The following is a 13,365-nucleotide window of genomic DNA, read 5'->3' as shown; positions in this document are numbered from 1 at the left end:
TCATATAAAAAAAATTTTTGAAATTTCGCCCAATCTACTTGTAGGTTTCGACCATCCATATGATGAATCTCTCATCTCTTTAGTCGACTCGACTGTATTCTTCACTAACTAAAGATTTTCCTCGCAAAAAGAATAAGCTCCTTTGTAGAGGATTCCAGGCTGTTCGACCTTATTAACTAATTTAATGGAATGGTGGGATAACGTTTTATATACCTGTTGCCAACTTGCCATTTAATTTAGTTGCAAGAAAATCTTTCGCAAGTCTTAACGCAACAATCTCAAGGAAAAATTACAAGTGAAACTACCAAAATAGAGCTACAAATTTTTAGCCAAAGAAAATTTGCACCTGTGCAAAGAACCTAAAACGTATCCATTACCATATATGATACACAACTCGTTGCTTTCATTATATAATACAACCCATAAATGGCCTGCTCTATAGATGCCATTGGAAATCATGTGACAAGGGAGCCTAGGGGTTGGGGAATATACTACACAAACTTTTTTCTCTAATGGAGTTAAATTCAAAAATGTAACAAAGGAAATAATCACAACTCAGACAACCGAACCTCAATACACCCCCCCCCCCCCGTCCCCCGAAAAAATAAAAGAAAAAGAAAGTAACTTTCATCAATGAAGCTAGTGTGTTTACCATATGCACCGGCTTCAATTGGCAGGGTTTGAAACTCTTGTCAAGCAAGTGGATCAGTCCCTTCCAATGGAGTTGGAACATTCGTCCACTGGGTATCACCCATTTCAGCACCGTTGGATGCTAGGGGTGGTGTGCTTGCTGCTATTGTAGTACTTGATGCAGGTGTACTTGCAACTGGTTCTGAAGTACTTTCAGGTGGGGCAATTGGATCGCTCAATGAAGATGAAGGTGTAGCACTCGGTGGTCCAACTGGATCACTTATTGCCAATGAAACTGGAGCACTCACTGGGGGAGCAGCCAGAGGAGGTGCTTCTAGTAGCATTGGCTTGCCTGGCTGCTGCTGGGAGCCTTGGGTGGCAGGAGCTGGCTTCTTTGGAAGACTGATGGGATTGGATAGAGACAACATCCCTGGAGGTAGAATCTCAATTGGTGCCTTCTTCCCTGCTTCGGCCAAACTTGTAAGCTTGGGTTCCTCCAGTGAAGAAAGAAAAGCAGCTGTAGCATCAGTTTTTGTTGATGGGACAGGCTCAAGCTCTTTCTGTAACATCTTATTCCAGGACTGGACCAGGTTCTTCAATGTTGGTCGCCCATGAGCCTGAAATCATCCAAGAGTGTAGAGATAAATCAAAATTACTGAACCATATATTGTAATCAATTTGCATAAACAATGACACTATTTATACATGTGCATGAAGAACAGCCTCTGCCAGCATTCCAGTGTCCTGCCATGCCTTCTCCATTAAAGCATTGTCTCCCAAAACTGCAGCTGAAAATGCTGCTTCACGTCCTTGTCCAGCTGAGATAAGATTATTTACCAACCCCTGAAAGACAAAAAAGTAACAAGGCAAAGCAGAAAATTAATAATTAGCAACAGAACAACTAATTATTCCAACAGGTTTGACAGCATTTTAGGACTGTAATGTTGGGAAGACAAGTTTATTCATGATAAAATTTCAGAAATTCTCTCTCTCTCTCTCTGGTAAAAAGAATTTTATTGTTAACAGATATAACTTTAGTCACTTTAGCAATGTCATGAGGATCCCCAGGTTGAAACCCACAAAAAATTCTTTAACAATCTGTTACTAGATAAACCACCTATTTCTACTATGTAGGAGATTCTTGTTGCCAATTCAGAATGCCTGTAAGGCAGAGTGCCATCTAGATCAGCCACATCAGCTCTATTCCGACCTAGTATTGGAATTTTGATAAAGTTGCATTGGTTATCTTCAATTTTTTATTTTCAAAAAGACCATAAAGAAGGGCTTATTTTGGACAGATGGCAAGGCCTTTCAACCTGAAATTTATTCCACTAATCAAGGGTGGTCAGAAGAACCTCTATTTGTCCCTCAAAACAAGTTGACACAGAAATTTAAGGAAGCTTACTAAACGATATGGCCAACTGACCAGTGTTTTAAAAGCACAAGGCATGAGAAAAGCGCAAGGGCCAAGGGCCTTCTAGAGCCTCAGGCACAAGATGCAAGATGAAGATTCACCTTTTTGAAGCGAGGCACAAATTATTGAAAATTTTCTAAAAATAAATAAACACTAATACATAAAAAATGAAAACCTGAATTTTAAAAGAAATTAAATGTGTAAAAAGTCTATTGTCTACTGATAAAAAAGCCTATTGGTTCAAGGTATGATAAATGTATGCACAACATTTATAGAACATAATCAAAGTGAAAACATAGAAGTAAGAGCACATATATGTGGATGCCAAAGTGTTTCAAGCACTAAAAAATTCAAGCATGTGAAACTTTCAATCCTAGTTGCATTACTTCAGGTAGCTAGTGTGATGCTAGGGGTGGATTTGAGCCAAGCTGAGCCGAATATCTGGCTATTTGAGCTTGGCTTGCCAAAAATCCACGAGGCTCAAGCTTGAGTTCGAGCTCGATTTCGGTTCAGCTCAAATGTTAATATGTTCAAGCTCGGCTCGGATTGAGCTTGAATGTGAGCCAAACTTCCAATAAAAATATGGGGTTTTTATAGTTCAGTCCACCCCTAGGGTGGAGCTAAGATTTCTAGGGGTGGACTGAATCCTGCCCGTGGATTGATGCCAAATTCACGGGCAGGATGCGGTTTATGGGGGGGCTACTAGTAGACTAGGAAGGGGCTGCAATTCAGATTTCTGAGGTGGATTGCAGTCCACTTATCCCTAAAAATAAATATTATACATATAAAAAATGTTTTATTTTACATACAAATATTCAAGGATTATAAAAATTATTTATTATCATACATATAAAAAATTATTATATATAACATTTATTATTATACATATAAAAAGTTACTTATTAATATATATAAGCTCGATTAGGCTTGTGAACCTCATGAGCTGAGCTTTGTTAGGCTCAATAGATCATGAAAAGCTCAATTTGTTTCCACCCCTATGTGACGCTAAACATCTTGCATTAGGAGATTAGCCCTCCCCATCCGTAAAAGCCCTTGAGGCAAGCCCAGTTGAGTCAATTTGGCAGTTTTGGGCAAATACCAAAAAACAACCTAAATTTTTAGGTTGTATATATAAAGGGGAAGATTTTGTAACTTTGCCAGTGTGAGATTGTTAGGTTGGCAGTTGCCACTAAAACTTTTGCAAAATTCTCATGAACATGGGGCATTATTTGCCTTTTCATGCTCATGCTAGGGCATTCTCTGAAAATGATGCACTTCACCCAAACCTAAGTGTAGTGTCACATAGGCAAGGGTTTACTAAGATGGTTCCTTAAGTGACCCGTCACAACAACACCTAATTGTGATGTTAAATAGGCAAAGGTTCCCACATCCTTCTAGATAGGGACATGTAAAGAAGCTAGTCCAAGAGACACAACTTCGTTTAGTTATTTGGGTTGTAGGAACATTAATAAGAAAGACTGCAATTGAAAGACATTATGAAGAGGAGAAAGGTTAACATTGCATGCTTACAAGAAACTAAAAGGGTAAAAAAGCTAAAGAAATTGATGGCTACAAATTATGGTACATGGGAAACGTCAAAAATAGAAATGGAGTAGCAATAATAATAGATAAGGATCTAAAAAATGAAACTGTAAATGCTAAAAGAATTGGAGATAGAACGATTTTAATTAGACTTGTTTTAGGTGAAGAAATCTTTAACATAATTAGTGCTTATGCACCTCAAGTGGGTTTAGAAGAAAACATTAAAAGACAACTTTGGGAAAACTTAAAAAGGATTAGTCCAAGAAAATCCAAATAAAGAGAATATTTTTATAAGAGGAAACTTAAATAGACATGTGGGGAAAGAAATACATGATATGATATGGTGCATGGAGGATTTGGGTGGGTAGAGGAATGAAACAAGAGATACAATCTTAGAATATGTAGTAACTTATGATTTGGAAATTTTAGACAAAATTTTCCATAAAGAAGGACGAACACTTAATAATATTTAAAAGTGGCTCAAATATAAAAATATTTTTTCCCTTATTAGGAAAACAAAATGAATACTTTGTAAGGATTGCAAAATTATTCTAGGGGGAAATATTCATCAAAAAGAAAAAAAATATTCCAAGGGATAACTTAACCACACAACAAAGAATAGTATTAATAGATGTGTGCATTAGGGCATGGGAGAGAAACGCTGAAGAAAATAGGTGTCCAAGAATTAAGTGGGAAAACATAAAAAGAGAGAAACAAGCTCAATTTAGAGAGAAGTTGATGGTAGGACAAATGGAATTTAGATGGAAAGACAAATGATATATGACTTTAAATGGAAAATTGCATATAAAAAGTAGCAAATGATGTCTTCTTAGTAGAATCTAAGGCTAAGTTTGGGAAGAGTACAAATACAAATATGTATAGTGCAAATACAATGTTTAGAGATACGGTATACAAGGTTTGCATTGAACATATTTGTACTTGCACTCTTCCCAAACAACCAAACTAAGCCTAAAGGGAAATGGAAAAGTGATAAAGAAACTTTGGTGGTAGAATGAAGACGTTTAAAATATAAAGTTTGTTATAATACGCTATAGAAAACTGCTTGGTGATTAGGCGAGGCGAGACTCCAAGGGCGCCTTGTTGCCTAGGCGTCACCTTGACAACTATGGAAAGGTATGAGAGAAGCAAAAGTTATTATGGATAACTAAGCTTTTCAATGAGATAATGAAAGAAAAGAAGATGCTTAATGATTGGAGAAAGAGTGTTATGGTGCCTATATTTAAGAACAAAGGTGATCTACAAAATTGTAATAACTATCCAGCGATTAAGCTTGTGAGCCCACTATGAAACTTTGAGAGAGAATAGTTGAGAAATGAGAACAAAGTACAGGATGAAATAGGTACATCAGAGAACCAATTTCGGTTTACTATGCTAGGAAATCAACCATGGAAACTATGTTTTTTTTTTTTTTGAGAAGATTGATAGAAAAGTTCAGAGAGATCTCCAAATGGTTTTCATTGACCTAGAGAAAGCATATGATAGAGTTCCTAAAGAGATAACATAATGGGTCTTGGAAAACAAAGGAGTTCAAAGTAGGTACATAGACCTAATTAAGGATATGTATGATGGTGCAACAACCAATATTAGAACATTTGTGGGAGAGACATCAGATTTTTATAGGTTATATTAGAACATTTGCTAATGGCATCATTTTAATTGATGAAACTAACAAAGGATCAAATGTAAAATTAAATTTATGGACAAATGCCTTACAAGCTCAATATATGGTCTTAAATAATGTAAAACAAGTCTCCCTTGACAAAGCTAAATATAAACAAAAAAAAAACAAAGTAGAGAACTAATTCATATTGAATTGATTCGAATCACAGTGAATTGCAAGAATTGTATTAATCGTAGGATTTATGAATCAAATCATAGGATTCAAATAAAAATCACAAGATTTTGTGAATCGTATCGCAAATTGTAAGATTTTGACAACATTGATTCGTAAGAATTTAGAGTAACTCTGATAGGTGATAAAATGAGAGAAAATAGACTAAGATGATTTGGTCATGTGTAAAGAAGGTCATCAACAACACCCATATGAAGAAGTGATTTGCTACAAGTTGAAGGGGCTAGGGCTACAAGGTCAAGGGGTAGACCAAAAAAGTCATGGGTAGTAGTGAGAAATGAGTTAAGCGCCAATAATTTAACAATGGATATGACACTAAACAGAATGGATTGGTGATGTAGCCAACCCCATATAGTTGAGATAAGGCTTGGATGATGATATAAAGGGTTGATTTTGTGATTTTAGTTGTAGTCCATTCTATTTTAGGACTAGTGACCAAATATTTGTATTATTCTTGTTGCTTCTTTAGTAGAATTTGTGGTATTCAAGATCCTATTTGCAATAACTAAGGCTTCAGTTATTTAAAAGGATTTTGTTTTTGCTTATTTTAAAAGTTAATAGGTCATTATTGGTGTGTAAATAGCAAGAAAAGGTAATATAGAAGTTGACAAACCATTAAGGTGTAAAACACATAAGAATCTACCAAAAAAAGGGAATATTTGAAAAAGGCATGTGCATGAGCTGAGGCCTGAGGGACACTTTTTAAAACACTGCAACAGACCCCCTTTGCACACTCAAGCATGAGCACATATTCTTTAATGACATTACCATGGGATAAATGCATAAGAAATAGTCACTTAAAAGCCAGAAAATAACAAGTTTTCATGCAGCTAGGCGATATAACTAAACAGGGAATGAAACATAAGTGAACAATAAGTAATGGCTACATACAGTTAACCGGGTCAACTCTCCATGATTTGCAAGTCGTAGAGATAGTCCCCTTAACTCCTGACCTTGTAGAGCACCTTTGACAGAACCAGCAGCAGCTAATCTCTTAAGAGCCTCACGAGCAATGTCAGCTTGTGCCGTAGCATCTGCAGCATCAATAAGATCCAAAAACTGCTTTGCAAATTTTACTATTCCCTGGACAGAATCCACCAAGTTTTCCTGTTTAGCTGTTAAACTCAGAATGTTAGTTACATCTAGCCCTGTTGTTTCTTGCCCAATATCTCTGCTATTGCTCATTGTCAAGAGGCACTGAAGAGCTCTTTTCAAATCATTGCTCTGCATGGCAAGATCAAACTCCAACCTGAGAATTTTCCATGAACAAAAGGTTATTTAGTAATACAACATGAGAAACCTAAACATTAAGATTGATCCAGCCTAGTATTAAATGACATGGAAAAGAAATTCTTATATCAGGGAATTCAGGATCGTAAGCACACTGAGGAACACCAATTTGGATTATAGACCTCTTAGATATTCCAGGCAAGTGAAGTGCTTCTGTAGCATAACCCATCCCAAGCATGAATTGTGCTAAATCATCATGGTGCTCTCTACCAAGCCTACTTGCCCTGCATAATAAAGTGTATTTAGTAAAAACAATGCAGAAATAAATGTAGGGGACTAATATGGGCACAGCCCACTTTGATAAGTCCAGCACATCCCTAGTGAAAAGACAAAGAAACCATCTATTCTAATGAAGTTAAAACATGAGGGTGCTTCTGCGTCTCATTACCGATGATGTTACCCCTTTACCAAAATTGGAATATGCCAAAATCACTCCCAAAAATTAATTAAAATTGATCAAGAAGCAGCATACCATTTCACTGCACTAACTGCATCTCCATAGGCAGCAAGACAGCGGCAACGAATACCGGGATGGTTAAGAGACAAAGCATGGGCACACATGTACCTGAAGCAGAAAATCCAAGAATTTATGAACTTATTCTAAAGATGCAGAAGCCTATGAGAATCAGGCTTTGTCATAGTTGTAACAGCTTTTTGGTGTTCGATAACAAGATCAGAGAGGATTTATCAATAAATCTAAACAGAAAAGGGGAAAAAAAGAACTGCAAGGGTTCTTTAATACAGATCCAAATAAGAGTCGGTTTTCAATTGGAAAAAAAAAAGCACCACATAACTTGCAGCTTGTTTTTTCAGCATTAGAGTCTTAGATGTTGCAAGTTGTAACAGATTATTCCTTAAACTTAAGATGATGGAATGAAAGTCGTTGGCAGTATTGAAATTGAGGGAACTCCATTCGACATAATCAGGACAGAATGGGATGATCAAAGAAACTGGTCATGTAAAAGATATTCAAACATTCGAACTAATGATTCCATTTAGAATTTCGAAGTGACCACTGCAAATGGCACAATTTGCATTCATTATAGAAAGATGCCTAAACCTGATTATACTCAACCCTTCACTTAATCAAATCAAAGATGTAAGTATTAATTTCTTCTTATTTAAAATACTCAAATATTTATTTTTTGATCAGTGAAATACTGAAATTTATGTACTAGGATTCAAAGGAGTATTTACGGTGGATTCTTTCATGTTTGATCGTAAACATGGAGCTTTTTCATACAGAAAGGGTTCAATTTGAAATCTTTGGATTAGAAATGACATCTATTAAGCTGAATGGTGATAATTATATACCATGTGCTAAATCAGTGGTGATCTTTCTTAAGGCAAAATAAGTTAAAATACTTGAATGCAAAACCAACAACTAGTAGCAATGAGCTTGATACCTATCAACCTCTTAGTTCAGATATCAAAATTTAGTAGCAGTAGATGGGGCAGTTTGACATAGCACATTTTCTTTCAGGGCTTAGGCCAGAGTTTGAGCCTGTTCGAGCTCAGATATTGGGTAGTGCCAAACTTCCCTCATTAGAGGAGGTCTTTGCTCGGATTGTAAGGTGTCTCTTGGTCCTACAGAGACAATTACTGGACATGAAAGATTAGCATTAGTAGTGGTGAGAAGGGGAGGTCATGGTGGAACTAGAGTTGGACGTGGGAATACAAGTGATGGCAGGACTGGCCTGAATAATCAAGGACTCGATGGATGTGGTGGTGGACGTGAACAAACAGGAGGTAATGGAAAAGGTGGCTATGGAATAAAAAAGTGTACTTATTGTAGGAAGGATAGTCATAAATTAACTACTATTATGACCTTCACCCACTTCCTAGCTGGGAAAATCATGCAGTAGCAAGTGATGATCATGGGGATAGTTCTAATCCTAGATGGATTTAGTGACATCAGCAAATGCTACTTGGAAGGAGATGGTATCTCATGTGAAGATGACAAATTCCTCTAGTTTTCTAACCAAAATCATACTACCACCACACTTGCTACTTTGGGTATGGCTTGTGTAGATTCCCTGTCATCTCATTCACCAACCTAGGTCATTGATTCTGGAGCATTTGATCATATGATTGGGTCATACATGTGTTTGCTTCCTTGTTTCGTTCTTCTCCCTCTCAGTCTGTTACCCTTGCTAATGGTACTATTACTCCTTTTCTTGGTGTAGGTGACGGGATTGGTCTGAATTCCGAATGTTTGAGGAATGGTGGAAAGCTGGTGGAGAGAGAGGAGTCAGTAGGGGGAAGAAGGGAATTGCTAGACCTTGAGAGGGGCTACACTACATACCCTCCTAAGAGGGATCAGGCCTAACATAGTCCAAATGATGTTTCTAGTGATGAAGTGAGTTGGTGGAATGAGAAAGGAAAGTAACCAAGACTATCAACCACTAGCCAGCATGCTACACTGGTGACTTGTCTTGAATTGTTGTTTCATGACCTGAGTTTGACTGACCTGGTTCTACTTTGGCTTGGGGTTGGTTGGACTGGGTTTATGGCCTTATGCATATCTATGTTCTTACAATCAGTTTTGGTGATGTTCCTCTTCACTTACCATTACCATTGCCTTTGTCTTCTGTTCTTTATGTTCCTAAGTTTCTGTTAAATTTAATGTCCGGTAGTAAATTTTCTAAATCTCTTAATCATTCTGTTACATTCCTTTTTTCATATTATGTTTTTCAAGATCAAAAAACAGGGAAAACAATTAGTTGAAGGCATGAGATATGAGGATTGAAACTTGGGTAGGCCCAACCTGAGCCTGACCCAACTCGTGTTTTTTGCATGGGTTGGGCTTGAGTTTTCGGGTTGCGGGCCAGGCGTAAGCTAGAAAAAACTTGGGCTTCACCTAAACTTAAGTTAGGCTTGGATTGAGGCCTTGGGTAGCACGAGCCCGGATCAATCTAACCTAGTCCCAAACTAACCCAAGCCCGCCTTAACAAATACTTACTAACATGCATACAGAGAAATGCTTAATCTCCCTTCTCACCAGTATTGGTGTGTTTATATAGAAATGCTTTTTCCTTTTCTAATTATATATACCCATGTACATTGTACATAGGTGTATACACATTTATAAATGAAACTTGTACATGTTTTCAATCAATTTTACTCCTAAATTGGGCCACAAATCCCAATAAAAGATGGTTATACAAAAATATATTCATAAGTTCTTACAAACCTGACCAAGCTTGATTAAGCTCAGCCTGATTTGTGCTGGGTTAAGTTCGGGTTGGGCCTAGGTTTATAACTCAAGCTTAAGTGCTTAACCTTAGGTTTGGCAAGGTCAAGCCTAAGATTGAGGTTTGAACCTTTAGATTTGGGCCTGGGTTGATCTTCAATCCAACCCAACTCACCCATATTGCACCCCTAATTCTAGTCATCTTTTACTCCATTCCAGTGGCATTACCATCTTGGTCATCCCACGCTACAGAAACTGAAGTCTTTGGTGCCTACTCTGAGCCATCTCCTCCTTGGAGTGTGTTTCAGAGTTGAGAGTCATGCATTAAGTCCTAAATTAGCTCTACATCCATTAGTTCCTAAATTAACTCCTTATAGTTTGATTTACCCATTGCCCTCAAAAAAAGGTAAATATTCTTGTACCACTGATCCCTTGTACATTATCCTTTGTTATAACCATTTGCCACCTACTTATCAACAATTCATTTCTTTGTTTTCCTCATTTTCTTTTCCTAATTCTATTCAAGAGGCTATTCGACTTATTGGTTGGAAACAAACTATGGATTATACTGTGAAGTATAATTTTTCTTCCTCTTGGAAAAAAAAATGTTGTTGGTTGTTGTTGGGTTTATACTGTGAACTACTTACCAGATAGCAATGTAGACAAGCTAAAAGTGACTTGTCGTAAAGGCTACACCCAAACCTATGGTGCAGACTATTCAGAGACATTTCCAAGTGGCTAAGATTGCACCAGTGCATGTTGTGATCTCCCTTGTTGCCACTTTCCACTGGCCATTGTTCCAGACAATGTTTTAAAACACGGAGGCGAAGCACAAGGTGTTCCACTACCTAGAGGTGTGAGGCGTAGTTCAGAATGCAAGAGGCATAAGCCTCCCGAACACAAGGAAGCATAAGCCTCCTTAAGAGGATGGAGGTTAGAAGGAAGGGGAGGAGGATGAAGGGGAAGGGGGGATGTCATTTTTTCTTTATTTTTACTAAAAATCCTTTATATTAAGAAGAACAAAGACGCATAACATTAGTTGAAAGGGGGGTAAACCACTTTCTTTCTCCTTGTCTTTTCTTCCCTTCCCATTCCTTTTCTTTTCTTTCCTTTTTCTCTTTTTTTCTTCTCTTTCTTTTTCTTTCCCTTCCATTTCTTTTCTTTTCCTTTCCTTTCCTTTTTTTTTTGTCTTTTTATATAAGATGTGCATGAGGCGCATGAGGCGTATGCCTCACCTCAGAGCTGTCAGCGCCTCTGGCATATGCCTCAGTGTGACGGTTCAGCACAGGCTTAGCCTTGCCTACGCTTGGCAGGCTTACGTTAGGGACATGCCCGTCATTTTCGCCTGTAAGATTTTTGGGAGAACTGATGTCATCTTCAAGCAGACCACCAAAAGCTTAACGTACTCTTTGAGGAGGGGTGGTCGACCTCCTTGGGTGCCTAACCTTGGCACTCCTAGACCTTCATCCCCTTGCGGGGCGGCCCTGGTTAACGGCTAGCATGGCTACCAGGGTTCCTCATGGGCGCACACTTGCTCATGGGGACAATGTTGGACTGGCACTGCGCTACCGATACTCAAGGGAGGCTTGGCATGCGGGCCTGGCTCAAGCATGTCCCTTCACCTCGCCAGCCCCTTGCCCAAGCTGATTGAGCTATCCCGTTGCCCCTAGCGCACGGGTGTGTTCCGGCCCAAGCGGTTGCCTATCATCATGGCACACAGGTGCCTGTCATCATCAGCATACAGGAGACCCTTCACATCGGTGCCAAGTTACCTCATCGGCGCATGGTCGCCTTCCATTATGGTTGTCCCCCTTTAGCACGTAAGCGGCGCCTCCCATGGACCGGTCTGAGCCAGGAGAGTGCCCCGGCCATTGGACTTGAGGTCATGATCCAGTGCTACTGACTTTGGTGGAGCCATCCCATCGGGCAACTCCTAGCCTCTAAGCGCATAAAGGCTTGTCCTGGCCTGCCTTGGCCAGGACGCCGCACGGGTTTCTTCCGCTGTAGAACTACCCCCGTGACACCAGGGCGTTTTGGGAGAGCTTCACCTGGAGGCGCGCTTCCAGGCATACACCTCCCACACCTTTTAAAACACTAGTTCCAACTAGATGTTAAAATGCCTTTTTATCTTGGCAACTTGTAGGAAGAAGTACATATGGAGCAACTTCTTGAGTATGTTGCTCAGGGGGAGGAGTTATAAGGTGTGTAAGTTGAGGAAGGCGATTTATAGGCGGAAGCAATCCCTTAGGGCCTAGCTTCGTAGGTTTAGTTAAGTTGTGAAATAGTTTAAACTAAAGCATTGCAAAGTTGATCATTCTGTGTTTAGTTGTGATACAATGGCTGGTAAGATGATATTGGTAATTAATACTAATGATATTGTTGTTTGTGCCATGGTAAGGCTATGGAGGTTGGTCAAGTCTCCGAAGGTCCGGAGAAGGCAATGGGAAAGAGAGGTCGCGGGGAAGAGAGAAGAAGAGAGGGGAGAAGGGAGGATCTCCTTGTGAGAAACCCTAGGTGAAAGTTATATTGTATTGTCTATCCCCCGTGGGGAGAGTTATTCCCCTTTATATAGAGAGGACCCCACGGTTATAAGGAGAGGGATCTAAAGGAGACCTTTCCTATTAGGAAAGGTGATCTTTTCTTTATGTTGACTACTAATGGGGCATCATTGGGGTTTTTCCACGTGTCTGACGAGATCCCTCGAAGACAGGGTTTCCTTTCTCTTAAGGATTCTCATAATCCACGTATGCTTCTTCCTTTTGTGACTCTTAAAACTGACATGGCGCGGGTGACATCATTATTTACATTGCTCGCCTCTACTAGGCCCATGGGGCGTCCCGTCATTCACATAATTTAAAGACGCACGTGTTTCTGATATTTGTTCCCGATCTACAGTAATTCCACACCTACTAAAAGTTCATCACGGATCTGCGTGTCTAAAGCTCATCGCAAGTTCGCGTGTTTAAGATTCATCGCAGATCCGCATAGGCCAAAGCTCATCGCAACCTGTTTCGGGTATGAGTTCATTGCAGATGTGCGATGGGTTATGAACTCATCGCAAACGTGCGATGGGTTATGAACTCATCGCAAACGTGCGATGGGTTATGGATTCATCGCAAGCATCCATCTGGTATTAATATGACACCTTTTGTGCTCTGATGGTTTGAGCGACCACTATGTACCTACAATTGTGATTATTGAAACTTGCTCTATGGGAATAGAAAGACTTAAAAAATTTATAGCAGCATTGCAAACCAAGACCTAGGCACACTTGCTATTTCTTGGGAAAGTGGTATGGTCACATCATGGAATCAACCTATGTTAGAGGAAGTATGTGCTAGATATTCTTGAAGCAACTAAGAAATTGGGTGTTCTGCTTGTTGAAACTTCATAGATCCTAATATCTATCACAAAACCTGATAT

General features: G+C 39.1%; 1 protein-coding gene across 1 annotated transcript in view; it reads right to left on the bottom strand.

Annotated features, from left to right (window-relative positions):
- Positions 1 to 339: 339 nt before the first annotated feature.
- LOC104585868 (Transducin/WD40 repeat-like superfamily protein) overlaps positions 340 to 13,365 on the bottom strand; it is a 72,601-nt gene continuing 59,575 nt past the window's right edge. The window contains exons 17-21 of the mRNA XM_010242884.3: positions 7,222 to 7,314; positions 6,872 to 6,973; positions 6,351 to 6,708; positions 1,336 to 1,473; positions 340 to 1,247 (exon numbers count right to left, since the gene is read on the bottom strand). Of these exons, the coding sequence (XP_010241186.1) occupies positions 693 to 1,247; positions 1,336 to 1,473; positions 6,351 to 6,708; positions 6,872 to 6,973; positions 7,222 to 7,314 (1,246 nt within the window). The 3' untranslated portion in view covers positions 340 to 692. The remainder of the gene's footprint in view (positions 1,248 to 1,335; positions 1,474 to 6,350; positions 6,709 to 6,871; positions 6,974 to 7,221; positions 7,315 to 13,365) is intronic.

The sequence above is a fragment of the Nelumbo nucifera genome, chromosome 3 (assembly GCF_055504915.1).
Source record: "Nelumbo nucifera cultivar China Antique chromosome 3, China Antique-T2T, whole genome shotgun sequence".
In the NCBI taxonomy this organism is placed as follows: Eukaryota; Viridiplantae; Streptophyta; class Magnoliopsida; order Proteales; family Nelumbonaceae; genus Nelumbo; species Nelumbo nucifera.
The sequence above is the reverse complement of the archived record's forward strand: the minus strand, read 5'-3'. Positions and strand labels throughout refer to the sequence as shown.